This window comes from Enhydra lutris, unplaced genomic scaffold (assembly GCF_002288905.1).
Source record: "Enhydra lutris kenyoni isolate GAN:26980312 unplaced genomic scaffold, ASM228890v2 scaffoldscaffold5, whole genome shotgun sequence".
Lineage (NCBI taxonomy): Eukaryota > Metazoa > Chordata > Mammalia > Carnivora > Mustelidae > Enhydra > Enhydra lutris.
In genome coordinates, this window is record NW_019154089.1 from 30,417,723 (window position 1) to 30,444,706 (window position 26,984).

Consider the following 26,984-nt stretch of genomic DNA (forward strand, 5'->3'; position numbering starts at 1 on the left):
GAGAGGTTCTGTGTAAGAACTTTCTCTGACTGCTAAATGGGTTCCGAAATGGAGTGGGGGCTCTCATGAGCTCCGTGTCACTGGAGATGTCCAGTACTGAATGGCCATCTGGCAGATTCCCACACAAGTAGAAGGTTCATTCATTCACCTGTTCATTCATCCATTCATCCACTCATTCACAGAGTAAACTTTGTATTGCCTGCTGGGAGGTGCTGGGAGGTGCTGGGAGGTGGGGAGAAGCCTTGAACAAAGCACCTGTGCCATTGTTCTCAGGGAACCCACAGTCCAGTGAGTTTGGCTAAATGATTACAAAAGTCCCTTTTAACCCTGAGGCTCTGAGAGTCCTATGATGAGATCCTCAGAATAAGAAGCTACAGAACAATGCTTACCCTGCTGAAGACATGGCCAGGGACTGACAAGAATGTGGCCATCTCTGAGGTTCAATCTGGAATGTTCTCTTCGGAGCATCTTCATGTGACTGAATCAATGATTCTCCCGCCCTAAGACTCAAAAAGAGGTTAAAAATGTATTTGCCAGGAGTGCATTTCCTGTGAGAAAATTCAGGTTTCCCACTGGCACTGAGATAGACCATTAAACTCTGAACCCATAACTAGCTGTCCATAATGCTATCTGTGAAAGCAGACCCAGGAAATGGGGTTGAGAATGAGCTAATTGCTTTTTCACCTCTCTCAAGTGATCAGCTGGAGGATTAATGACTGGGGACAGTTAGGGGGAAAGAGGTACATTCCATCTGTTTTTTCTGGGTTCTTCTGTTATTATTCCTGGTGGAAGCAATGATGATGATTGCTGACCTTTACTGAGCTCACTCTGTGAGTCTAGGCTTGCCGTTAAGCTCTCTTCACGCATTTTCACTTAATTCTTTTTTGTTAGACTCCCAATTTCTCTTCTCTTACGGACCTGAGACCCCCTCTTTGCCCCTGGACTTCAACTTTCTATAGATGCATTTTGCCTTTAATGTGGCTGAGCTAGTTGAAACCTCCACTTGGCTCTTTTATTTTTCTTTAAACTTTTAGAGAAATTCTAGGAACCTTGTTTGGTGTTGCCTTTGCCTTTGGTGAGAGAGTCTTAGCCTCAGCCTCAAGGGGTCTGTGGCAAGGGAGAAACCAATGTCCAATTTTAGAAAAGAAAAGATAAAAAACCAGAATTGTCTGTAAGGGTAATGCACAGAAACAGCAGGTCTCAAGAAATCTGAGCCACCAGGTCTCAGAAAAGGCAGGCAAAGGCCGTGCGGGGAAGTCCCGCAGCGGGAACAAAGGAACAGATGAATGACTCCCATCTGGTCGGTTTTTGCAACATCATTCCATTGGCTTAGCTTGGTTCCTGGGACACCGTTGGCCAGGGCCAGGTGGGACACTAAAACATGCAACAGGAAAGAGAGTTTCCCTTAAAGAAAACCTGGCATGCTGATACTGAAAGCTGGTGGGCGCCGTGCTAACATTACCAGTGTAGGTCCCAGATCTGAGTCCGCGGACCTTGGCAAGTTCTCAGTGTGTGTTTGCGTGTATATATTCTAGGTTGCAGAAAGCATTGCAATGCTGCTTTAGCTTTGTCTGCTTCCTCTGGTTGTGTCCAAACTAGGTGATGAACCCACTGAATACAAACTAATCCCCTTCCTCCTGGTTTTCTTTTTGTTCCCGAGGCCCTTATGGCGGCTTATTTTCTTGTGCTAGGAGAAGCTTGGGTGGTTCTTCCTGGGTCATTGAGAATGGCTGGCCGCTGTTTCCAGGAGGGCAGAGGCCATCACCTAAAGAGACAAAAGCCTTTGTTTATTCTTTGCAGGTACCTTTTTGCTCCAGCCTACACGGAAACCCATTACACTCCAAGTGGCAGCCCTCAGACCACCAGGCTGAAATCTGAGGTAAGTTCAGGTCAACAAAGATCTGCAGTTGGCCTATCCTCGTCCCACCCCTGGGGAGTGAGGAGATGCATGGTGGAGACAGACCCCCTCTGAAGGGTTTGTTTGCCCTGACCCAAGACCAAGGGCGTGAGCAGGAGAAGCATTCTGTAAATTTGTTGTCTCATAAGGCCGCCCTCTTCTCTGCTGGCTAAAATGGTCAGACGAACAGTAGTTCAGGTAATTGCATCTGATTAAAATTGGTATAAATCATTACGAAGCATACATTTTCTTTGTTGGGTGTTAATCACCCACATATTAACAAAAGTGTAAGTGAAAGAAATGAGTTACCAGGGATCCTGCCGTGTCACTTAATTAGATGTTTAATTGATCCTTTCCCATATGGATGGATAAGGTTTTGTAGTCTGCCTTCTCAATGTAATTTCAGGCTATGCAGATTTTCTTGTTTTGCTGCAGTGTTTATACTGGATTTTTTTTTTTTTCTTTCAAAGTGTTTTTGAGTTCAGATATTTGCACAAAGATTTGTCACTTAAAAAATGGTCTTTCAGGGGTGCCTGGGTGGCTCAGTTGGTTTAGCATCCAACTCTTGATTTCAGCTCAGGTCATGATCTCAGGGTCCTGGGATTGAGCCCCGAGTTGGGCTCTGCACTCAACTTGAAGTCTGCTTGTCCTTCTCCCTCCTCCTGCTGGACTCTCAAATAAATAAATAAGTAAAATCTGTTAAAAAAAAATAGTCTGTCAAATCGTTTGTCATATGGATGCATTTTAGTGTGCTTCACCACACCCCACTGGTGGGCATTTAAGGTAGTGAACTGTACCCATTTCACAGTTTGCTGACTTTTCCTACCAGGGGACCGTTAGTGTTGGCGGGATCAGAGCAGTGGTTCTTAGCTAGGAGTAATTTTGCCTAAATCATCTCTTTTACTTAAACTTTTGTTAATGTAAAGAAGATAGGTTTCATGTTGATGAGGTCAATTTTAATCAGATGCAGTTACCAAAAAATATTCTATTTGTTTGGTTGACCATTTCAGCCAGCAAAGGAGGGGACACTTGGCAGCGTCTGGAGACAGTTTTGACTGTCACAACTGGGAGGTGGATGCTACTGGCATCTGGTGGGTAGAAGCCAGGAAAGCCGCTAAGTGTCCTATAATGCATAAGGTGGCCCCTCCACAACAGAGAGTTATGCGGCCCCAAATGTCAACAGTGCCCAAGATGAGAAACTCTGGATTAGAGTGAACTTTCTCAGTATGTGCAGATGAGATAGGGTGAAGGAGGGAAGATGGACTCCAGCAGGAGCAGCAGTGGTCTTCTGCCTTTGGGGCAGGACGTCATGGAAGTGGGTGGCATGCAGATGCGGAGTGTGGTGAATAGGGTAGCAGGATAGGCCCCTTAGCCTCAGTGTTCTTCTGGAAGCTTCTCGTGGAATCAGAGAAGCTTCATGGGTCTCCATGACCCGTCTTTAAAATATCTCTGCTGGAGCGCAGATGTCCAGAAGACAAGGACAGCCACTCTCCGTCAGTAAAAGCTCAGATTAGTTTATCAGATTAGCCTTGAATGGGGAAAGGGACCCAGGACTTCTAAGTTTTGACAGATCTGAGAGGTTGGGAGCATAGCAATCGGGTAGCTGAGGAGCTGTGTTCCATCAGTGCTGTCTTCTTCACCAAGACCTTTCTGGAGGGGGGAGGAGTTGGCAGTGTGGCCAGGATCCACGGGCAGGCAGGTTGACCTTGTCTTCTCATCTCTGGGGAGGCTCTCTAGGCGTGGCTCCTCGCCTTCTTCAGTGCCCCTTGGTCGAAACTCCCTCCATTATGGAGACCTCCACTCTCTGCCTCCAGGGAGGAAGCAGGCGTGCCTCGAAAGCCCCAGGACCTCACCAAGCACCGTCCTCTGAGTTTGGCTTTGGCACTTCTCCACCCGCAGCTCAAGAATGGGTCTCAGTGCACAAGTTTGCCATGAGCTCATACTTCCTGCTGTGAAAGCCCCCTTGGGTGGCCCCCTCAGCCTGAGAGGCTGAGAAGGAATGCGGTGACTTCATGACTGTTCATTTACTTGTTCTTTGTGCACTCAGCATCAGGCAGAGATGCTGTGAGGGCCTTTCAGAAACAAAGGAGTGGAAGAGAACTTCCCCTCACCCCTGGAACACCCCTCTTTCCTGAAGGTCCTGTTGACCGAAGCACATCCTAGCTGCAGTATGGGACGACCCATTATTTTCGTACATCCCTCCTACTGGACCCTTGCAAAGCCCCCATCCAGCCCCATGGAACTCCTTCTCCGCTTTCTTACCTGGGAGCTGAGGACTTCAAAGAGAAATGAGAATAGAATACACCATTTAGCTGTGCCTGACCCAAACATGGAGGGCTACGCCCTGCGACCAGCCTTGGCCTGGGCTACTGGGAGCCCTGGGAACCGTCAGACTCATCCTTCAGGCCAGCGGAGTTCAGATTTGGAGTCTGAGGCCAGGCATGTAGACTTTAACCAGCTCTGTGACCTTAACCAATGCTTTTGTCCACACTGGTATTGAGTTTCTTCATCAGAAAATTGGATATATTAAGATCTGACTCTCAGAGCTATAGAAGGGTAAGATGAGTCACCGATTTTGTGGGAATTTGTAAACATATCTGCCAGCGCCACATTTTACTCATGAGGAAATTGAGAAGAGAGAAAATAACATGTTTATGTTCAGATAACCAGCCAGTGGCAAGGCTTAGACTAGAATTAAGTCCCTGGTGGGGCTAGAAGAGAGTAGAGCTGTGACCAGTTCATTCCTGCACACTTTCCTGGGGCTGCTTTTGCTCAGAGAGGCCGGCGAGTCTCAAGTTAGGCTTGCCGTGGTTCCAGTCTCCTCCTGGCTGTGTGACCTTGTGAGCCACAGGAAACCTCTCCCACCTTTAATTTCCCTTTTTAAAAAATGGCAGTTAAAATACCTACCTCATAAGGCTGTGAGATTGTCAGAATTAAAGGAAAAAAAATCTCCATTAGTTTTTTTTCCAGTCTCCAGGGCTGGATGGATGTTAGCCTCATGGTTTACAATAGAAATGGCAGGTATCATTAGCATGTGTGATGATGTGTGTGAAAGCGCTTGGTCGATCTAAAGCATGTTATTAAAGTCCACTGTTATGCTGTTTGAGAGGGCACCTTGGTGAACACTATTAGCATCATCTCAAAGATGGGAAGAGGCCCGGGGATTCTTCGTGTCCATCCCTGGATTTGAATTCTCTTGATTTGTAGAGGGACCCGGATTTTTGAAACTGTAGCTGATCCTCATTTCTGAACTTTTTGACTCTCCGTCATTCCAACATCTGCAAACCCCACTGACCCTATATGGGCCTGGCCTCGTCTTCCACTGGTGAATGATGCGGGCTGTGGAGTTCATGGCCCTGTGGCTGAGTTGTAAGGATCGGTTCAGAAGCTGCGAGTTGATGATACGTCTCCAGGTCTTGGGAGTCTGGCAGAGGGGGCCTGTGTGACAGCCGGCATCTGGGGGCCTGTGTGACGACCGGCATCTGGGGGCCTGTGTGACGACCGGCATCTGCAAGCAGGTGGAATCCCGGCTGGAAGGGGGGTTATGCCTGCCTCACCTCCCTTCACAGGTGCCGGCACAGCGCCTTTCCGCAGTGTTCCTCTGAATGCCGGCATCTGGTGCACTGGAAGTCCAGGAGAGTTTGATGCAAAGAGAGAAGCCGCTGCCTATCTCTTGTCCTGAGCTAGAATGGGTGGAGGAGCCGAGCCACGCCGCCAGCCAGCAGGTTGTCGCCATGAGAGAGGACACCCGTGCTCTGGACCCTGCCCCTGAGCTGAGTTCCGGCCTGGCCCGTAGCCTGTGACCTGGCATGTGGCTCAGCTGTGTATGACCCAGAATTGGTGTGGGACCACTGAGGGTTCAGGCCCTCGGTGGGCTTCCGGCTCCCTCGTAGCCACATCCCACCTTTGACTTTAAGGCCTGTATCACGATCACTAAGGTTTATTGCCTACCACAGGTCCTCAATGGAGAGTTTTCTCACAAGCACCTCATGAGGTAGAGACCAAAGACACTGGAGGTCGGAGGGAGGTTGTGGAACTGTTTCGACCACAGGCAGGTGTGGGCGCTTGCATGTAGATCCAGCCGGGCCGCACCAGCGTGCCTGCGTTTAGTCATCAGGCCATTGCCCTGCCCAGAGCTGGGCGGGAGGTGGGGCCAGAGAGTGCCGATGAATGGGTTTGTGAACGAATGGGTTTGCCGCCTCCTGGGTCCTGTCCCTGCTGGCTTCCGACCGAGGAACGACCACAACAAGTGTGGTCCTAGTGAGGGATCGCCGGGCAGATCGTAGGCAGATGCCCGAGATTTCTGATTGAACCTGCCTGGGCACTGTGGGGAAAGAAAAAACTCCCGTGTCTGCAGCTGCAGAGCTCAGACCCTTCCTAACACCTTTGCGAAACCCGCCTCTGCCCTGGGGATTTTTCCCTCTCTCTCTTCTGAGCAGCTGAGCTCCCTTGAACTATGTGGGAAGAAGTTTATAGGAGTGTGCCCTTGTGTGTGCTGGGGACAGTCGTGGGCTGCGCCCATCGGTCTCTTTGGTGCTTCGCTGCTCCTAGCTGTGTCCCGGGTGGCCTCTTAGATGCTCTGGTTCCCCTACTTATAATACACTCGGCTGGCACCTCCAACTTGGATTTCAAGCCTCTCTTCAGAGTTTGTAATTAAATCTCTGTATGGCTTTTTAATTAAGATTGGCTCTCGCAAGACGCTAAGTCCCAGGAAGGCTGGAGACGTGCGTGCTCTCTCCTTGTTGTGTCTCCCGGACGTAGCGGGGGGCCTGGCCTGGAGCAGCATTCAGCAGCTGCTTGTAGTCAAGGGGAGTCCAGCCAGGTCAGGAGGACCAGATGGCTGTGAGACACACCGATGTGAGAGCAGCATCAGCCCTCCAGGCGTCTGTGGCTGCAGGTGCCAAATCGGGTTTGATCCAGGCACACAGGGATTCAGGGAGGTGGGGAAGTGGGGAGCTCTCCGTTTCCCAGGGCTGCTGTGGCAAAGCACTGTGAACTTAGAGGTGCAAAACACAGTTCCGGAGGCTGGAAGTCCAAAATCATGGTGTCAGCAGGGCCAGGCTTCCTCTGTGGTCTCTAGGGAAGGATGCTTCCTTGCCTCGTCTAGCTTCTGGCGGCCCCCGTCAGTCCACGGTGCTCCTTGGCTTGCAGCTGGATCACCCTAATCTCTGCAGCCGACTTCAGATGGCCTCTTCTCTCTCCCTCGGGCTCTCTGTGTCCTCCCCTCTTTTTCCAAGGACATCAGTCCAGTATGACTTCATCTGAACTTAATGCCATCTGAAAAGACCCTGTCCCAAAGAAGGTCACATTCTGAGATTCTGGGAGGACACGCATCTCAACTCTGCAGGGGATCCCGGAGGTGACTCGAGCAGGGAGGCAGGCTCTTCAGAAGCCATCGTGGCCTGTAGCCACGTGTCATGGCAAGAGCCCTGAGCTAGACCTGATGTCCTGGCTTCTCTAACAGGGAGACCTTTAGCAAATCTTTCTGCTTCTCTGAATCTCGGTTGTTCATCTGTTCACTGGAATGATGACATCTGCTCTGTCCCAGGACTATTACGAGGATCAAATAAAAGGGTGGTTTAGGAAGCTCTTTGCAGACTGTAAGTTAGGGCGTGCATAATCGTCCCTGACCTTCACGGAACATGAACGTTGCCAAGCTTATCAGTGTCCTTTCGCCTGACCAGCCCCCTCTTCTCCTCGCTAGGACCACTGCTTTTACCACGGGACGGTGAGGAAGGCCGAGCAGTCCAGTGTGACACTCAGCACGTGCCGGGGAATGAGGTAAGAGGCCCTGGCCGCGCTGGGGGGCGCCTGGCACTCCCCGCACGCATGGAATTTTTAGGACAAGCAGGGCTGGCCTTGGGCAGGGACCTTGAGAGGCTGTCCATTGAGAGTGTATGCAAGCCAGTTCTGCGAAGGGCTGAGCTTCGGAGAGACAAGGAAAGTCCCGGATAATCCACAGATTCACTGGGCTTGAGCTTTCTCTTTCTTGAGGAACTTCAGGTTTCTTTATTATTTAGGCATGGGGAAGCCAGCAGGTCAGGAGATGACTACCACTGAAAAAACAGTTTGCTGTACTCAAGATCCCAAGAGAAGGGGCACACCACATAGGGAAGCACAGGGGTCAGTCAGGGGCCAGGTTGTGGGAGGTGAGGGGATGTGGGCAGGAGTCTTCGCTTTGGTTTCTATAGGAAGAAACCGGCATGGCAGGGTAAGCTGGCTTTGGATTGGCCACTTTGAAGTGGGATCTGGGGCAAAAGGGCTGTTCCTAGTTGTCTGGCACCAGCTCCCAGGGTGATCAGGGCAGGGGGACTGGCTAATAGGGTGGCACCTGCCCCCGGGGTGATCTGGGCAGGGGGACTGGCTGAGAGGGTGAGAGCCTGCATCTCAAAGTTGTTTACCGTCCCTAGGAATTGGCTAATCCTGAGAAGGGCAAGGCCCCAGCTATCAAAGCATCATCATAATACAGAAAATAAAAGTCATGGTTCATACACTTGAAATGAGCGTGAGTGCTTATTCCCACTTCTCCTTTGCTCTTTGCTGGTCTCAGAACTAGCAGGAGATGAAAAAGGAACCGGGCATTTAGGAGAAGAGGAGGGAGGAAGAGAAGGGAGAAGCTAGGTGATTTTCAGGATGACAGGCGAGGCAGAGAATCTATGTTAACTAGAGCCCTCTACCGTGAAGCCCTGTGCTGAGACTTCACCCAGGCTCACATGCAAGTGCAAGGCCCCTCGTGTGTTTGTTTATAAATTGGCCATGTCTCCTCTGTAAGGCTTCTCAGTGCGTCTGCCGGAGGGAATTAGGCAGGAAATGAGCTTTGGCTGGAAGACCATACCCGTGGCTCCCGATCCTCTGCTCAGATGACCTGGTTGAGCCAAGCCAACTGGTCTGCAGTGGTGTTTACAGGCCCAGCTGCCACCACCTGTGGTCTGCAAGTAAACAATGTCTGTCCCAAGAAGGAAGAAAGGGAACACGCAGGTGTGACTCGCTTCTCCCTGCCTCTTCCTCTGTGTCCAGGGTCTGGAGCAGTGGGAACTTGGCTTGGGTTCTCACAAATCATTCCCGCAGCCGTGCTGACAGGGGGAAACCGGCTGAGCCGCCCATGTGTTTGTGTTCTGCACGCTTCCCTCTGCTGCAGTTACCCGTCTTACTTTCCCAGCCTTCTCACTGCACACCTTAAGAACTGAAGGGCATCTGTGGGCCCGGCTGGCTTAAGAGCCGGAAACGTATACCAGATGTCTCATTCGGACCCTAGAGAAGGAACAGCTGCAGCAGCAGCAGACCTCAGACCCATGTAACCCTCAAGTCCCTCCCCACGGCTCATAAAGCCATGCTTCGTGGAGCAACCTCCATAGTGATGGCGCTTCTCTCCTGGGAATGTGCTCTTTTGCTTAGAGAAAATAGGTAGGATTTATACCAGATGGAATCTTTGGCTGGTCATACAAATACAGAGGAGTTCCCCTGAGTTTCCAGAGTTTCCAGATTGTTTCGGGCCCCCCTCTTCTCTCCAAAGCAATGTTTGAGTGACTTTAATTGGAGCAGTGATCCATGATCATGGTAAAAACAAATTCAAGTAGTACAAAAGAGAGGGTCCCATGAAAGATAGGGTCCTTTTTCACCCAGGATTTCCAGGCCCCCCTCCACCAGCGGCAGCCATTGTTAGCAGTTTCTTGTTTATCCTTTTAGAAATATTTCTTGCAAAAAAAGAACATTGGTAGGTCACATCCTGTTTTATAATCGTATTTGGGCTGCTGACACCTTTGAGAATTGTGTGACAGCTACGGATCCTTACAAAAAACACCAGCAGAAAGATGGGGCATACCATTTCACTAGGGATGTTGGGTGTCCAGGCCCCCCAGCCCGTCTCTGATCAACAACTCATCCTTTAAATGTCCACCTGACTTCTTACATGCACAAACGCTTTGCAGAGGAGCACATAGGATCAATGTAAGGAGGGATGGTTATCTGTGAAGGAATCCAGACAGTATCGGGATGAAGTGACCGTGAGTGAACCTGCAGGTTCTAGGAGACACGCTGTGTGTGTATATGCGTGTGTATGTGTCCCTAGCTCGCTCTCTGCCAGCAAGAGAGGTATTGATTGCAGTAAAACTTTTTTTAACCTCATTGGTAAGTTGCTTATTTTTAAACAAAATGCTGTTTAAAAGTTATTATTGCATAACTGATGTGTTAACCATTCAAATAATCTAGTTTCAAGTTAAAAGAAGTGGAAGTTCCTTATCCCCTCCCACCGTTCCAACCAGTTGCTCTTGGGGATATATATAACTGAAAGACATAAGTGTGTGTATACATGGTGTTTCTTAATCCAAATAAGATAACCCTATACATAACACTATGAAATGTTTTTCTCACTTAACATTATGTCTTAGGCACACATAGATCTAGCTCATTCTTCAAATGGCTACATAGTGTCTTTATGAAGGTCAGACAAGTTTAATTACATTGAAGGTCTTTCAAGGATATATATAGTAAATCTGATAACAGCTCTGTCCTCAAAACCCTGGGCCCCACTTCCACTGTGGTTATACTGACCCTTCACCCCAGGATCCAGGTCTGTGAGAGAGGGCGGGAGAGAGAACATGAGATCAGAAATGTGAGAGAATGTGTAAGAATGTGTGCATGATGGCCTGGAAGGAGCTCAGAATTTAGTCAAGGGACCCACCTTTGAGACTCCACACCTCCTGGAGATGGGGTCTCTGAGTTTTGCCTTTCCCAAATCATTCTCTGCTTGTCTTTGCCGTGGCTGGACTGGCGTTTCCCGTGGGCCTTCGTTGTGGATGGTGCTCATGGGGCAGAGGCTGGAAGGGGACGGTGGGTCCGGGGTCCGGGGGCTGGGGTCAGGGCCCCCCTGGGGAATGAGGAGCCTGTTCACCAGAAGGCTGGGATCTGCCCCAGCTCTAACATTAACTCACTGGGTAACTGTGCACGTTCCTTTTTCCCTGGGCTTTGGTTCCTCTCATCTGAAAAAGAAAACAGATCAGATCACGCAAAGGACTGTTGAACGTTGGAAGTTCTGAGCTACAGAGAGTGCATGGTCCCAGGGAGGCCGGTGCCTGGGGCGGGATGGGGTGGCAGCAAGGCAGCCCTGTCAGCCCCTCTCCTGGGGAGGGGCATGGCCTTCTGCCTTTGAAAACCTGGCCTGGCTTCTGAAGAACACATCATAAACGCTGCCTCTGTGTCCAGCACAGAGTAAGCCGTGACCTGTGTGGATCCTGGAGTCGAACCAGTCTCATCTAGAGCCTAATCCCCGGTGTTGGTTTTCTCGCCTATAAAATGAGAACATCTGTGACATCTTCGGTGGATTTACATTAGGGGATGAGGGTGGTCTCCTTGAGAGCAGGGACTCCTTTCAGTCCTGTTGCCTCCCCAGTGCCTAAAACAGTCCCTGGCACATTGTAGGTTCCGTATATGTGTGCTGAGTGGCTAGGGAACGGCTCCCTGTACTCCAGTCAGTTATCACAGCCACGGTGTGAGCCGGCCAGCACTGTGGACTTAGCACAATGCTAGTAGACAGCAGCCCGAGTTTGAGCCTTGTGTGCTCCCTCCTGAGCTTACGCTCTCCACTTGTGCCTTGCCACCCCATACCCAAGGGAGCACATCACCTATGTGCCTTCTTCCTTCTGTGCCGCTTTTGATGCTCGCAATACCTTTTTCTCATTGGATGCAGATTGGGGCCAGGGCGGGGAGGGGAGGGAAAGAAGGGGAACAGGGTGGTTACCTCTTAGGGCAGCTCTGGATGTAGGGACCTGGGATGTGTCTCCTTAGGTTTAGCTCTGAATGGACACATTCCTACGAGGCACTTCTTGCCTAGGTCGTTCAAGGGTGCATTTGGGGGAGTCCCGTGATCATTCAGGAGTTAAGCACGAATCACCCGCCACTGCCTGCCTGCCCTTCCCTGCCAAGGTTCCTCTGTATAATTTCATTTATATCAAGCTCTTAACAATGAGCAATAGGGTGGAGAGTGGACTGGAGAATAGCGCATGAGGTCCCAGCTTCCCAGCTTCCTGCGTCCCCCTCCTGTGCCCCCTGACTGAGCTCTGCCAGTGCTTACATTTAGCAAATTAGATCAACTGAGGCTCCTGGAAAGATAAACGACCTGTGGGTGCTCAGGGGAGAGCAGCTAGCAGGATTTGGGGGTGATGATGGGGGGCCACGGGAAGTGGATTCTAAGAAATCCCCTGACCATTGTGGGAGCTGGTGCTCACTGTGAAGTTCTGGGGTTCATGCCAGCTTCTCCTCCAACCCAGGCAGTCGGGGAGGACTGCAGCTGTGCCACGGGGCCGTTACCAGGGACCACAGTAGGGGGAGGGGTGGGGAGTGGCCACAAGTTCTCAGTGTCCTGAGACCTAGTATCTGCCACTCTCCGAAGCAGAATCGTCTGGGCTTTTGTGAAAGGACAGGCTTCTGCCACCAAGCCTGGGCTCCAGGCCAGATTTCCTGAGTGTGCCTGCGCTGGGAATTACCGCTCGACTTGTTTACGCTGCAGATGCTCCAGCCCCAGAATCAGAGTCTCCGACATCTGTCACGTTAATGTACACCGCAGAATGGTCTGATAGGTAGATCTGGGGGCTCTGATCCTGGAGATCTATGACCCCTCAGTTTGGAACTCACTGATGGAGGCAGTTGGCCCAGAGGCTGCCAGAACTTAAATCTTTGGCTCTGGATACCCATCAGACCTTGTTATGCAACCTCTCTGGGGCTCAGTTTCCTCATCTATAAAATGGGACTCATGATGATGCCTTATAACGCTGAAAAAAGAAAAAAAGAATGATGATTATAAGCCCAGAGCCTGGCCTATGGTTAACTCTCAAAAAAATGGCCTCTCACAAGGAAAATGGGCTAAATGCCTCCTTTGTCTTCTTATCTCCCGACAGACTGGTATCTTGCTTCTGACGGGCCGATCTCACCTCTGCGGAGAGTTACTCATGCCTGTCAGCTGTAGCCATCTGTAAACCGGGAGTATCTTTCTGCCCTACTCTACAGGGCTGTGTGACAGAGGTAGTGTGACAGTGTGGTTAAGGTTGTGAGACCTGGGACCAGACTGCTTGTGTTCTGACTACCTGTGTGACTTGGGGCAGTTTATTAACCTCACCTAGTCTTAGTGCTCTTGTTTGCACAATGGGGGTCAGAAATGTTAGGGTGAAGAAGGAAATACTCAGCACAGTGCCCGGGCTATAGCAAAACCTCCACATAGCCACCATGATTAATATTACTCACCATGGACCAAACTCTGGCTTGGTCTCTGCTCTGTTTGACCAGAGGCAGGTTCAAGCAATGCCTGCTGGGTCGGCCCCACGGGGACCTTCACTGGTTCCTGCGCGGAACTTTCCACTCACTGGGTGTTATCTTCGCAGCCACAACCTGATGGGCATAAAACCATCATCTGACTTGCTGTCAAGCCCTCTGTCTCCAATGTTTGGAGTCACTGGGGGAAACTGAGGTCATGGGAGGGGCCTTGGTCAGCCGCGATGAGAAGAAAAGCTTGGGAACAGGATGCCCACAGTGGCTCTGCCCTCTGCCCTTTCCTGTCTGGACTCGAGAGCGGATGTGACCCTGGCTGTTCACCCACTCCCACCTCCAGCTGTTGAGGGAGCACCTTGGGTGTCCTGCCGAGGGGGTTGCTGTGTCAGCCTGGGTGAGGCAGCTGGGAAGTCGTCAGGCTCCCGGGCACCGGAATGAGGTCAGCCAGGGATGGGTTCCAGGAAGGCTGCTGCTGATCCGCTTGGCGCTATCTCTCCGGCAAGCATCACAGGCTCTTCCCAAAGGGGAAAACCTGGGTGGGGATTTGAGGGGGTAGGGGTGGAGGTGGAAGCTGGGGCAGCCAGAGAGAGGTCCTGCCAGTTTGGAGAGGCAAAGACCGACTTGGAGATACCTTAGCTTTGAAATTTCTGGACAGATGAGGGCCTGAGGTTTTGGAGCCCATGAAATACTACTGGTGCCCTAGGACTTGTTACTGGGCTTCTTCCTCCCGCAGAGCCCTGACTGAATGCCTTCCTTTGCTACAGTATTCATCTCACCGCATCACGCCTGCTACATGGGCCCATACTCACCCTTCCATGGATTATGTGTGGTAGTGATCAGTAGTAGGTCATGGCCTTGGAAGCCTCATTGATGTGATGCTCCCAGGCAGCTGTGTCCAATCCATTAGCGTTAGGGGCGATGAAACCTTTGTGCTCTGTTATATACTCTGTTCTGTACTCCAGTGGTTTATTCCCAGGTTCAGAGTCTAAGCTCCACGGGGGCCGGGACTCTGTCTGTCTTGTTCACGTCTCCATCCTCCTCATCTGGCTCGATGCCTGGCACATAGCAGGAGCTCAGGAAACCATGAATGACTGACTTGTGGAATGAATGGCCGTCCTCCAATGAAACTGAGAATGACTTGAGAACAGGGATTATGTCTAGATCACATCTAGTACAGGTGAAAAGTTCAGTGAGTGAAAGAATAAAATGAATGAACGCATGTCCTTATTCTTAGTTCAGTGTTTGTGTCTATAACCAGGAGCCAAGAGTACTCTCAATCCTTGGTTGTGGACATAACTTCACTGAAGAGCGGCCCGACTCGGGCTAGTAGCAATCACATCGGTGATGCCTCTAGCTTCGGTTTCTTCTGTACACAAAAATCTTTCCATTTAATCATCTGGAGTCCTGTTAAATTAGTTAATTATCACTTGCATTTACACATGGGAAAAGTGAGCGATTTTTTTTTTTAAAGAGATTTGTTGAAGACCATTTGACAGCTTAACGTTGGAGTGAACACCAGAACTTGGACTCCCCACTCCCACACCACTGTTTTCCTTTCCAGTCACCAGGCCATCATTTTCTCAGTCTCTAGGTTTCAACTTTTGATTTGTCATATGCCATGTTTGAGTTGGGGGGCTTTTTGGAATCCTTGTCTTACCATCCTTTATATATTAACTGTCCTTGGTGAGCCTTTTTAGACCCTTTCAGCTTCTCCGTAACCAGCTTTCAGTACTTGCAATTGTGTACCAGCTTTCATATACATGTACAGATTTCCCTGGAGAGAAAGTCCGAGTTGATGTCAGATTCTTACCAAAAGGGTCATGATCCCATAGTAAAGTTAAGAACCAACGATCAGAACCAACCATGTCACTTTGCATATGGAAAACCTGAGGCCTGAGCAAGAGACTTTTCCAAGACTATAATCTTTGACCAGAGATTCTGTTTCTCCCATTGACAGGGGACTGATTGTGGTGAGCAGTAACCTCAGCTACATCATCGAGCCCCTGCCTGACAGCGAGGGCCACCACCTTATTTACAGATCTGAACATCTCAAGCTACCCCTGGGGAACTGTGGGGCCGAGCACTCCAAGTCCACCCCCGGGGACTGGGTCCTTCATTTCACCAACCAGACCAAGAAACGACCTCGCAGGGTGAGTCTCAGTATAGGAATCAACCTGGGGGTAGGTTTGTCCCCTCTGAGGATCCTTCCTTTGGATCCATGAGTATTTCCAAATTAAAAGAGATGGCCAGGGAGGAAGAAATAACCTTTCTCTTAGAATAAAAATTCTAAGTCACTATCTTGTTCACTGCTGTGTGAAATACACTTGTATTGGATGGAATAACTGTTTTGGGGGAAAGCACTATGACATTTAAAACACCCTGAGATGCTGATTTCAGAAACCTTAAAATGTGAGAAAGAAAAATATGCCTCTCCTTTTGGAATAACTGCTTAACCATATGCACAGAATACTTGTGTTTATGTATGCTGGAAATAGAGGTATGTGGTTTCAGTGTGTTTTGGGAACAGGGTTGTCAGCATGTTCCCTCACAGTTTGGTGGCCCCTGTACTTGCCAGCCCAGCTCATTAGTTTTTGAGTATGAAGGACTGGACCTGTAGTCCCAGAGCAGCCCCAGCAATAACCAAGATGGCGGGCGGAAGGTGTCGTGACGGTGGTGGGGACTGTGGCCAGCATCAAGTGTGAAGTCAGTAAGGGGGGGGGGCACTGCTTATTAACCAATACCATTTCTAAGCAGTTTGTTTTAAAATGAGGCCACACCCACCACTTCTATAGCTCTGATCCGCTCATATCTCTTTCTTAGATGAAAAGGGAAGATTTACACTCCATGAAGTATGTGGAGCTTTACCTCGTGGCTGATTATGCAGAGGTAAGGGGGAGACAGTGGGTTTTAGCGGAAAAGCTACTCTGTTGATAGCTTCCATTTTAGGCTTCCAACCACTTTGGGGAAATGCTGAAACATTCTTCTTTCTTCAGTATGTCATGTGATTTTGGCCTTAAATCTGACCAAGAGCTCTTCTAGCTATTTTAAATATAGTTGGGGAAAAAAAAAATCTTCTGGCTTAATACATTAATCAAATAGAAGATCAGCAACTAGCATTATCTGGATTAATATTTCTTTTTTTTTTTAAGATTTTATTTATTTTTTTGATAGAGAGAGATCACAAGTAGGCAGAGAGGCAGGCAGAGAGAGAGGAGGAAGCAAGCTCCCCGTTGAGCAGAGAGCCCAATGCGGGGCTCGATCCCAGGACCCTGAGATCATGACCTGAGCCAAAGGCAGAGGCCCAACCCACTGAGCCACCCAGACGCCCCTGGATTAACATTTCTTAAACTGAGTCTTAAGACCTTTTGGTTCTGGTGCTTATTCTTAGGGAGCCCATAAATTCTCTACAGAAATTGCCAAAAAATTTTTTGCAAACATAGTAAGGATAATCAGTCATCTTATTGAATACAATTTTCCTGCCCATGTGTGGGTCCATTTTTATAATCCCCTTGGTGCCAAATTAGAACCATGGTTCCCAAAGCATCAGCAGAACCTGGGAACTTTTGAGTGCAAATTCTTGGGCCCCACCCCAGACGCAGTGCTGAGTCCTAATCTGTGGGGCTGGCGTCCAAGAATCCCTATTTTAACAAGCCTTCTGGGTGATTCTGGACACAAGCAAGTTTGACAACTACTGACGTAAGGAATAGCTGTTTACCCTTTAATTCTGTATTTCTCAAATCAGCCAGCTTCTCACGGGGCTTGACTCCTAAAAGTTGATGAACACTCATCTCTCTCACTCTTCCATTTCATCTGTTCATCAATGATATCTTGATTTTCTCATATGTGTCAAACACAGTGTTTGGCCTGAGAAGATTAAGACAGACCTGTCCCTGGCATCAGAGTTTACAGTAGCAGCACAAAAACTCAAGTGTGGTGACTGCCAAGATTGATCGTTATAGAGGATTAGAGCAAAGATCATGAAAGGTCTGGCATGGTTTTGGGAATTGGGGAAAGCTCCCAGGGGAGGATGTTGATGCTGACACATAAGAGTAGGTTCAGGGGGCACTTGGGTAGCTCAGTGGGTTAAGTCTCTGCCTTTGGCTCAGGTCATGATCCCAGGGTCCTGGGATCAAGCACCACATTGGACTCCCTGCTCAGTGGAGAGCCTGCTTCTCCTTCTCCCTCTGCCTGCCACTCTGCCTACTTGTGCTATCTCTCTGTAAACAAATAAAATAAAAAAAAAAAAAAAAAAAAAAAGAGTAGGTTCAGGCTCCAGAGCATGTATTTGCCTAAACTAGCCATATTTCACCTCCAATTCTCACTTTATGTAGTGACTCAGCCACAGCTAAACACATCTGGGCAGGGACAGTCACCATGAGCTGAACACTTGCCATGATCTAATGCCACAGCCTTGCCTGGGGCTCCCCTAGGACAGAACTCATCAGAGCTCCGTCTGTCTCATGCCCCATCCAGATGCTGTAGTTACCAGCTCCCCAAAAGACCTCATCCCAAGGCAGCTTTATCTAGTCCACACTCCCAAAGCACGGGTCCTGGAGCAGTACAGGTCATGGAAAGAAACTAGGCTTCAGGCCTGAAGAGCTGCCTTTAAGAACGCTAGTGGCAAGAGCAGGTGGCCTTGAGCTGCCTTAAAGGATAAGCAGGTGTTAACTGGGCAAAAAGGTGGGGGTGAAGGGCATTTCAGGCCGAGGGAACATCAGGTTCTGCTTTGAGAAGAATTTAGCTTTGTAACTGATGTGGATATTGGTTTTTCCAGCACCCTTTCCTTTTTTTTTTTTTCTCTTTTGTTTTCCTTTCCAAAGGCTGGTGTGTGTGTAGGACAGGGGAGTAGTGTGGGGGAGCAAAATCTAAAGTTGATTTAAAAGCCGAGGCTCACGGTCATGGGGAGAGGTAATGACGCTGGCCCTGCCCAGCAGGACTGCCTTTGCAGTGAGAGGGCCGCTGGAAAAAAGCTGAGCTCCTCTGACTCTAGGACATTTTTCCATTTAAGCTTTTGTTAGATGATCTAAGATCATCTCATATAGTGGTCTTGAAACTTTCTTTTATATATATATATATTTTAGCCACAGAATCATTTGTTCAGATAAAGCTCCTAGGCCCCCCAAAGCTCCTGCTCTAATGTGAAGGTGGAGTGATCCTCCCCTTCAACCCTGCACTTGGCCCAGTGACATCTGTCTGGAGGGTTCTAAAACCTACTGGGTGTGAAACTCGGGAAACTAAAGTTGTGGGGGTGGTTTAGGGATTGAGCATCTTCAGTCTCGTGGCATTTGGTGTCACAGCAGAGCCCAAAGAGGAAAAGTGGCCCCCAAGTTGCCTCTAGGACTGTGGTGTGGTCTAGGGCCATCTTGTTCCAGAGGAGAGAGCCTCCAGTGCCGGCCCCATAGGCATTGACTACAGGGAGTGACTCAGGCAACCTGTGGGTCGGGCACATGCTCATTGCTCAGGGTCCTGGGCTTTGAATGATTCCCTGGAGGGGGTTGTAATCAGCCAGGCTACGTTCACAGGCTCACAAATCCCTACCTCGTACACCACCTCTCCCAGACTCCCTCTCCGAGTGGCAGAAGTGAATTCCTGACAGTTAGTTAATCTGAGAGGTGGGGAAAACAGGGAAGGGGAGGGCTGCCTTATCTGTGATTTACAGCCTGGTGCTGAGACAGGCCAGGCTCCTTCTCTGGGCTCTGAATTTGGCGCAGGGTGCACAGTCGCCCAGAGAGTGCAGTAAAAATGACCAAGCAGCTGGGCCTAGGTGGGGCGGCCTGGAGCCGCTCTCCATATATTCATTCCGCAGGTGAAATAGGAAATCTGGGCAGGGAACGAACAACATAGGCTGTTGCAGGAGGATGTGGGGTGGTTGTGTAACCAGGCCTGCAGACTGCTGTCATGCTCCGGACAGAAAGTGGGGTAGCCAGCGAAGGCCAGGTGATGTGCCACATTTTACTTCCTTTGTCCCCCTAGAAAGTATAAGATTGAGATACTTCTTTCTTTTCGATCAGAGGTCCGCAAACTCTAGCCTATAGCCCACCACATGTTTTTGTAAATTGAGTCCTACTGGCAGAAATGCTTCCTGCTTGTATGTGTTGTCTGTGGCTGCTTTAAGCTGCCGCGGCGGAGTGGAGTAGAAGGGGCGCAGCGTGTCCGCAGATCCTCAAGTGTTCACAGTCTCGCCACTTACAGAAAGTTTGTGACTCCTGCTTGAGTCTTCTCTTCTGGACAACATGGTACATGTCTTCAACTACCGTGGTATTATCAGGCAGTTGTTAAAAGACAGGGTTAATATATTTGAAAAACAGTGAACTCTGACTCTGATGTTCTAATAAATATTCTGTATATGTTGCAATCCTTTCTCTGCAGTGAGACCAGTTTAGAAATGGGACAGCCGAGAAACTTCAGGATTCACAAGTCATAGGTCCAAGTCATAGGGCTTCGCATCGAATTGCACTCTAAAAAGCAAGGGTCAAGTGAGAGGATAGTTCTGGTGAGCCACAGTTCTGAAGAAGCCCAGGAAAGTCCACAAGCAGTGGGAGAGTAGAAACAGTGGCTTTCTCGCCGGCTCATGGCCAGACACACCCTCGTCCCAAGAGATATCCCAGGGTGTTTTATCTGGCTGTTCTTTGTGATTCTTGCTTGAATGTTTTTCTGGGATGGGGTGGAAGAAGGATGCGAAGTGTTGGAATTGAAGTACCATATACAGTGTGTGCAAGGTAGATCAGATAGGCACCTAGATTCTCTGTGACAATGGCAGCATACAGGACATGCCCATCATTTGCAAATTTAGGTTACAGTTGTAGCAGATTTTCTCTTTACACTGTGAAGCTTTCCTTCATCATTGCAGCTGAAGGAGATCTATTCCCTCTCAGACAGGAATGATAAATGTGAGGCTACCTACTGAAATGTCTCCTCCCTACTGGTTCCCATGGCAGACATTTGTAATTGAGCACAACACTCTTTCCTACTGAACCCCATACCATCTCAGAATTCTTCTCACTGTAGAAGGCCCTGCCAGTTGATCCAAGTGGCATGTCAGACAAATCCTGTGTGCCGAGGTCTTACGGTCCTGGTTGCCAGCCCCCAAGTGTGTCATTCACGTGGCTTCCCATTGCCGTTATTTATGTGCCCATTTTAATTGTGTATTTCTTAAATACAGATTCTGCCATTGTTGTTATTTTGGGTTGGCTTTCTTTCTTTCTTTCTTTCTTTCTTTCTTAAGATTATTTTAGAAAGAAAGAGCAAATGAGCAAGCAGGGGGAAGGGGGAGGAAGTGGGAGAGAATTTCCAGCAGACTCCCTATTGAGTGCAGAGCCTGATGCAGGACTTGATCTCACAGCCCTGAGATCATGACCTGAGTGGAAACCAAGAGTCAGACACTCAACCGACTGAGCCCCCCAGGTGCCCTTCTCTTTCCATTAAAATGGAAATGTACTATTTGGACCAAATGGACCAAATGGACCAGTACCAGGATGTCACACTGTGTCCTATCTAGTGCCAAGCATAATGCCTTGCACATGGCAGCTTTTAGCAGCAATTTGATGAGTGATGATTGATCACATGTAGCGAGGCCTCATGAGATCCCTGTGATGATGGCTTCATGTTGGAGCAATGAGCAACACAAGGATCAGATTGGTCCCACTTCTAAGCCCCAGTGAGAGTTTGCAGGAGACCTGGTAATTTGGAGGACTGGAGAACAGGTTTGACTTCAAGGCCTGGAGGAAGAGAATTCAATTTACTCTACAACTATGACATGTCTACTGTGTGCCTGGCACTGAGCTGGCAGCTGGGGATACCAAGATGACCATGACCCAGGTTCTGCCCTCCCTGAGCTGACACTGTAGGGAGGGTGTGGGGAGAGAGGAAATTGTATAAAAATAACTGCTCTCATAGAAGCCTGGAGAAAATAAAAGCTAATTGAAAGACAAGAAATGGGGTCCAGGAAGGGTCCAGGAAGGGAATCTGGGGCCTCACCGAGCTCTTCTTGCTCCATTCAGTTTCAGAAGAATCGACGAGACCAGGATGCCACCAAACACAAGCTGATGGAGATCGCCAATTACGTTGATAAGGTGAGACCAGGTGTGTACTTTGCGGGAAAGGTGCCAGCACCTCAGAGGGGCCACAGGACAGGAGATGGCATGGCACCTGAGCTGCCTCAGGGATTGGTCACCCCAGCCAATCTCTGAGATGGAATAGCAATGCCATAGAGGCTCAGGGTGGTCATGACAAAGCTCTCAACTCTGTGACCTTAGCCAGGGAGCTTAGCTTCTTTGGGTTGCAGTTTTGTGTTATGTTTAAATTTACAAAGTAGAGGGGCTGGCTTGAATCAGTGGCTTTTCAAAATTTTTGTTTTTCTGGTGGAACTCTTCTTTTTCAATGAAATCTTATGCCGTGTCTAATATAAAAGATAAAAACGGACTCTCAAAGCAGGGGTGAGGATCCAGAGTGCGGTCCTCTTGCTCCTTCCCCTCACCCCTGCTAATGGCTGCCAGGCAACATAAGACATGGAAGAGCCCAGCTGAAGAAAGCTTTAAAGTTCTCTAAGGTTCCTTCCAGGCATAAAGCCCAGAAGTTTCCTGAGTTAGGGGAGAACTGAGGTAGGTGAGCATGGGAAAGGTACAGAGCATTAAAAACTGAGTATATAGTCTTCATCTGTACACTTCATGTATCATGAAGACTGTGTGGTCTTCATCTATAAAATGGTTCTAAAATTATTTCTCTCTCAGAAACACAATGTGAATGGTTAACTTTCCTGGACCAGGCCCTTTTAAAACATGCCCGTAGGAAATACCCAAATTCTTGAATTTTACTAGAATAGTCTGGTCTGGGACTTGGAAATACTGTGTTCATATAAAAAAGGGCATTTGTTATACTGCAAAATGCAGTAGAATAGATAACCTTAAATTACAGTACGCTCTTGACAGGCTAGTAGTAAATAGTTTTTAAAACTAGATTTTAATATGTTCAAGGTCACAGGTCTCTAAGAATCTGAAAACACTTATTGTACAATTTCAGTGCACTCGCAGTGCTTCTGCAGCTCTGGGCCTGTTCGGGATTCATGGAGCCCAGGTCCAAAGGGGAAATTATATTTTTCTAAACAGTAGAAGATCAAGAAGAGAACTTAAAAAAAAAATTTTTTTTAATGGATTTACAAGCAAATATGGTAGCACTCTGAAGTCATCAGGCGGGAGAGTCTGTGGTCTGTGTTTTTGTTTCGCCCTAGATGGCTCTGGAAACACTGGTGACAGGTGAAAGTCATGAGCATTTCCTGGAAGGAAGGCCTCCAGGGACACAGCTCAGTCCTCTCTCTAGCTCTCAGTTCGCTCAACAATAACATTTAAATGATCCTACATCCCAAACACTCAACATCTGGGAAAACAAGAGAAGCTCATTTCCTGGGGGGTAGATGGAGGCAGACCCTGTTCTCACCCACGTGGTGTCTATTGTTCTGGAGACCCAGCAGGTGGGAAGCTTGGCTGGGTCTCCCCTTTGTGAACTCTCCAGCTGGTCTGCGGGGGTAGAACCAAGAGTGCTGATGAAAAGTGGGAGAGAGGCGACACTATGCCTCAGCCCTTACGTGAAGCCCCAAGCCTTGCTTAGCTGGTCCCTTCTGGGGGAGCGGGCTTGATTTTCTCCTGAGCAGCTGATTTTAGTCACTGTGGCTGGGGTGAAGGAAGGCACTTCTGGGGCTTGCTGACCCAGCTACTTGAACTGAACTGTTGTTGAACTAAAACTGGAATGAACTGCACTACATTTGCTGAATCAGGAACCAAATCCAAAATGTTTTTCCTTAACTGTGAAAAAAGCCAAGTTTAAGTCCTTAAAAGCTCCGTCATAAAGCAAGTTCAAATTGGAATCCTAAATAAAACCCTTTATTTCCTGTAACGATTGACCTGGCACAAAAACGGGAAAATCAGAATTTCCTTGGCAATCAACTGCTCTTTCACGAAAGCTGGAGCCCATCTTAGGCCGCAGCTTCTTGGGGGCAAGATGATTCTCTAGATGTGTGAATATGCCGGCCCCGAAGCCGCGAGGGTCTTGAGTGACTCTGAGATCCGATCTCATCGTCTGGGCCTTAATCCCGCCTCCACCGTCCTCCTGCCGAGACTCTGGGCCAGTCACTGAACTATCCTAAGCTTCCGTGCTTGGGACATAGAATGTGCTCAATAAACATCGATGTGACGATTTGTTGTTTTTAGCTGCCGCACTACTCGCCAATTTTGGATTAAGACGGTATCTTCTGCTCACGAGACCTGGGTTTCCGTGCAATTTTGTTTTCAGAGTAACTGCCTCAATAATCTCTAGGGTAGGCCAAAGAATCCCTGGGACCTGTGCCTTCCGGTGGCACTTTGCTTTGCAGAGAACCCTCTTCCTGTGTGTATGTGTAGGAGATGAAAGAGACCACATCACAAAGCTCAGGTGTCTCCCTTGTCTGAAGGAACCTGAGAGTCAGGTCTCATTTCTAGAATTTCAGGATCTCTGGACAGAACTCGAGAGGTGATCTGGGACCTTTGCCGCCTAATGCTGGCCACTTGTTCATGGCATTCGTGACAAAGTCCGAACACCTCCAGGGACGAGAAAGGAAACTTGCAAATGAGCGTATCTCTCAAGGTGTAGGAGACCCCACACAATAATGCAGCCATCTACAGTCTGGCATATCGATACAGCAAAATGCTGTTTAGCAATAGAACGAAGGACAAAGTGATATATAGGCCATGAGAGAGATGAATCTCAAAAACAGGCTGAGTGAGGGAAGTCAGATGCAGAGACCTCATGTGTGGTCTGGTCGTTCTGGTTAGAGGAAACACCTAGAAAGGGTAAATCTGTCGAGGCAGAAAGCAGATTAGTGATCACCTGGGTCTGGGGGTGAAAATGGGAAAAGACTGTAAATGGACATGGTGGTCTTCCTCGGTATGATGAAAATACTCTCTAATTGGATTGTGGTGATCATCTTACAACTTGGCAAATTTACTAAAAATATTGATCTGTACGCCCCCAAATGGGTGGATTTTATGTTATGTAAGTTACACCTCAACGTATAAGAGGAATTTTGTATAACAGAACTTTTTAGACATGTATAAAAAAGATAAGTAACCATGTAAGGAACTGGGAGAGAGGATTGTACTGGATGCCTGGGCCCAGGGTCCTTATCACAGACAACAGCGAAGCTTAGCTCTGAGCTTCCTTATGACTAACTTCAGTTACAAGGATTTTTTTTTTTCCTGTTTTAAAATGAAACGGGTCTTCCTGTCTGTCATACCTATTGGCCACGCCCCACTTCAGGAGCAGTTTAGAGACAGCACTAATGCTGTCTACACAGGATAGCCCTGTCCACGTGTGGAAGCAAGTCTGTGTCCTGTGTCCCATCCTTCCTCCAAGCTAAGTGACCCCAGCTCTGCCTGCACAACGTTGGCCATCTTTCTCAGGGTCTCACTGCTCTCTCCTGAGAAATGTGACTCATAGCCCCTGTCGCCCCCCATGGCCGGGGGCATGTGCCAAAGAGAAATCTGGGATCCACTCTGTGTGCTGAGGCTAGGAAGGGGCATGTAAATCTCAGGGTGGTGTTCACAGCCGATGCCGTGGCTCTCTGTGTGCGTTTTCAGTTTTACCGATCCTTGAACATCCGGATTGCGCTCGTGGGCTTGGAAGTCTGGACGCATGGGAATATGTGTGAAGTTTCGGAGAACCCCTACTCTACTCTCTGGTCATTTCTCAGTTGGAGGCGCAAGCTGCTCACTCAGAAGAACCATGACAACGCCCAGTTAATCACGTACGTGGCCTCCGTGCATGTGTGTTTCCGCGGGGCCGGCTGCACAGCATGCGCCTGCAGTGTGGGCACCCTGTGCCTGCCCTCCCCCACCCACCCGGTACTCAGTGTGGGTCGTCCTAGCCATCCTGCCACTCTGGTCCAAATAATCCTTATTTCTCAGACATGGGCTCTGCCGCCAGGACACCCAGGAAAGTACTAAAACCCTAAGAGTCAGAACAACCCCAAGAAGTGCTGACGATCTAGGTGAGAAGCTTAGACTTACACACATTCCATTGACCCATCTGAAACAGCAGGACGAGTATTTGGGAAGTGACTGACCATCAGGGGCTGCTTCCAAACAGCCTAAGGGGCTCCTTTTGGTCCTCGTGGTGCTTCGTTGGAGAACGCACGCTCATCTGCCAAAGCTGTAGCTTCCTCAGCTTGCCCTTCACTTTGTTCCCAGGGGCTCAGCACCAAGAGCCGGAACTGCTTCAAGAGGCAGATAGTGCAGGAACCGTGCGTTGGAGGGGAGGGAGACATTGGGGGTGGGGGGAGTTGTGCTGGAACTTCTTCAATTCCCGAGAGAAAAGAATAGATAGTGTGGGGTTCATGAGGGCCCCTAAAGTCCCCCAGGGGTGCGGGGGGTGCGAATATCTGGTATTTTTAGTGTTGACTTCGAAAGGTGTTCTGAGACAGTTATAAGAAAAGGCACATTACATAGTAAAACTATTTCCTTTTGTTCCCTAAAAAATCTTTCTGAATCAATAATCATTTAAACATTTGTTGCTTCTTTAAAAGAAATGGGGAGGGCGCCCGGGTGGCTCAGTAGGTTAAGCATCTGCCTTCAGCTCAGGTCATGATCGCAGGGTCCTGGGTTGAGCCCCGCATCCTGCTCCCTGCTCAGCGAGGAGCCTGCTTCTCCCTCTCCCTCTGCAGCTCCCCATGCTTGTGCTCTCTCTCTCTCTCTCCCTGTGTCAAATTAAAACAAAAAACAAAAAACAAAAAAACTCTTTAAAAGAACTGGGGAAATAACTGTACCAGAAATCTAGACTATGGTTATTTCACAATGGTACATTCACCTAGGAAATTTTGGGGTTTTGCCTGAATTTTGGAAGCCTGGTGCCCTGCTTTGGGCAAAACCCTGAATCCAGGTGTCCAGTAAGACTTCCCTAAGGTCATTTCTAAGTTTATAAAATAACCTTTGGGGCTTCATAGAGATTTGCTTGTATTTTATGTGTTTTCTTGCAAATTGTTTCTCTGAAGAAGAATCTGTCTTCAATTCAGCAAACACTTATTAAGTGCCCCCTATGTGTCAGATTCTATACTAAGTTCTGGTGAACCCCCCCAAAGAAATAAGGCCATCTTGGCTCTCAAGTTCTCATGGTCTAGATGAGAAGACAAACAGGGAGCTATGAGAGCACCATGTAATGAACTTCCATATAGATCCTTTAAATAAATTCCCTGTTTTTGGCATGCATGAGAATACTGGTGTTTTGTTCATTCCCTCTCCCCTGCCCTGGATGGATACAGCTGAGAGAGGGATGGATTGGCGGGGCGAGGGGCGGGGGATCGTCGCTGGCTGTTGGCAGGTTTGCATCACCATTGCAAAACAAAGGCAGAAACGGCTCATCTTTGCACCCAGCTGCACTTTCTGAGGCTCCTGATGGGACACATCTGTTTCTTTGGCCCCAAAGTGATGTGGAAATGAAGCATCAGCCCCCACAGCTGCTGCCCAATCCCTCCACCCCTCCCTGTCCCGCATACCGCAGAGCCGAGGGTGTGGCACGGGACCCTGGCAGCTGGCAGAAGTGGTTATGAGTCACTTAAGAGTCAGAACCTGTGCCACTCTTCCTCAGCCCCTCCCTCTGACTTTTTCCTCGGCAGCAGGAATGGGATGCAGCTTTAGGAGCCCCACCCATTTCCTTCCAGGGAATGGGGCTCTGGGCATACTGTGGGAAAAAGTGGCCTTTTGCCCTTTCTAGTTCTCTGGAACAGTGAGAGAGTAGGTGCGAGGAAGGGAGAGGTGTGGTGACCTGGAAGTTGTCCAGCTGGCCTAGAACACTGGGGTCTCTCCTT

At 48.9% G+C, this 26,984-nt stretch overlaps 1 protein-coding gene and 1 long non-coding RNA gene across 2 annotated transcripts in view; both read left to right on the forward strand.

Annotated features, from left to right (window-relative positions):
• LOC111141010 (ADAM metallopeptidase domain 19) overlaps positions 1–26,984 on the forward strand; it is a 111,391-nt gene that overhangs the window by 61,557 nt on the left and 22,850 nt on the right. The window contains exon 9 of the mRNA XM_022493326.1: positions 24,763–24,929. Coding sequence (XP_022349034.1) covers positions 24,763–24,929 — 167 coding nt within the window. The remainder of the gene's footprint in view (positions 1–24,762; positions 24,930–26,984) is intronic.
• On the forward strand, positions 1,807–8,363 carry LOC111141011. The gene is made up of 3 exons (XR_002640179.1): positions 1,807–1,879; positions 7,602–7,678; positions 8,308–8,363. It is a non-coding gene; the product is annotated as an uncharacterized LOC111141011 (long non-coding RNA).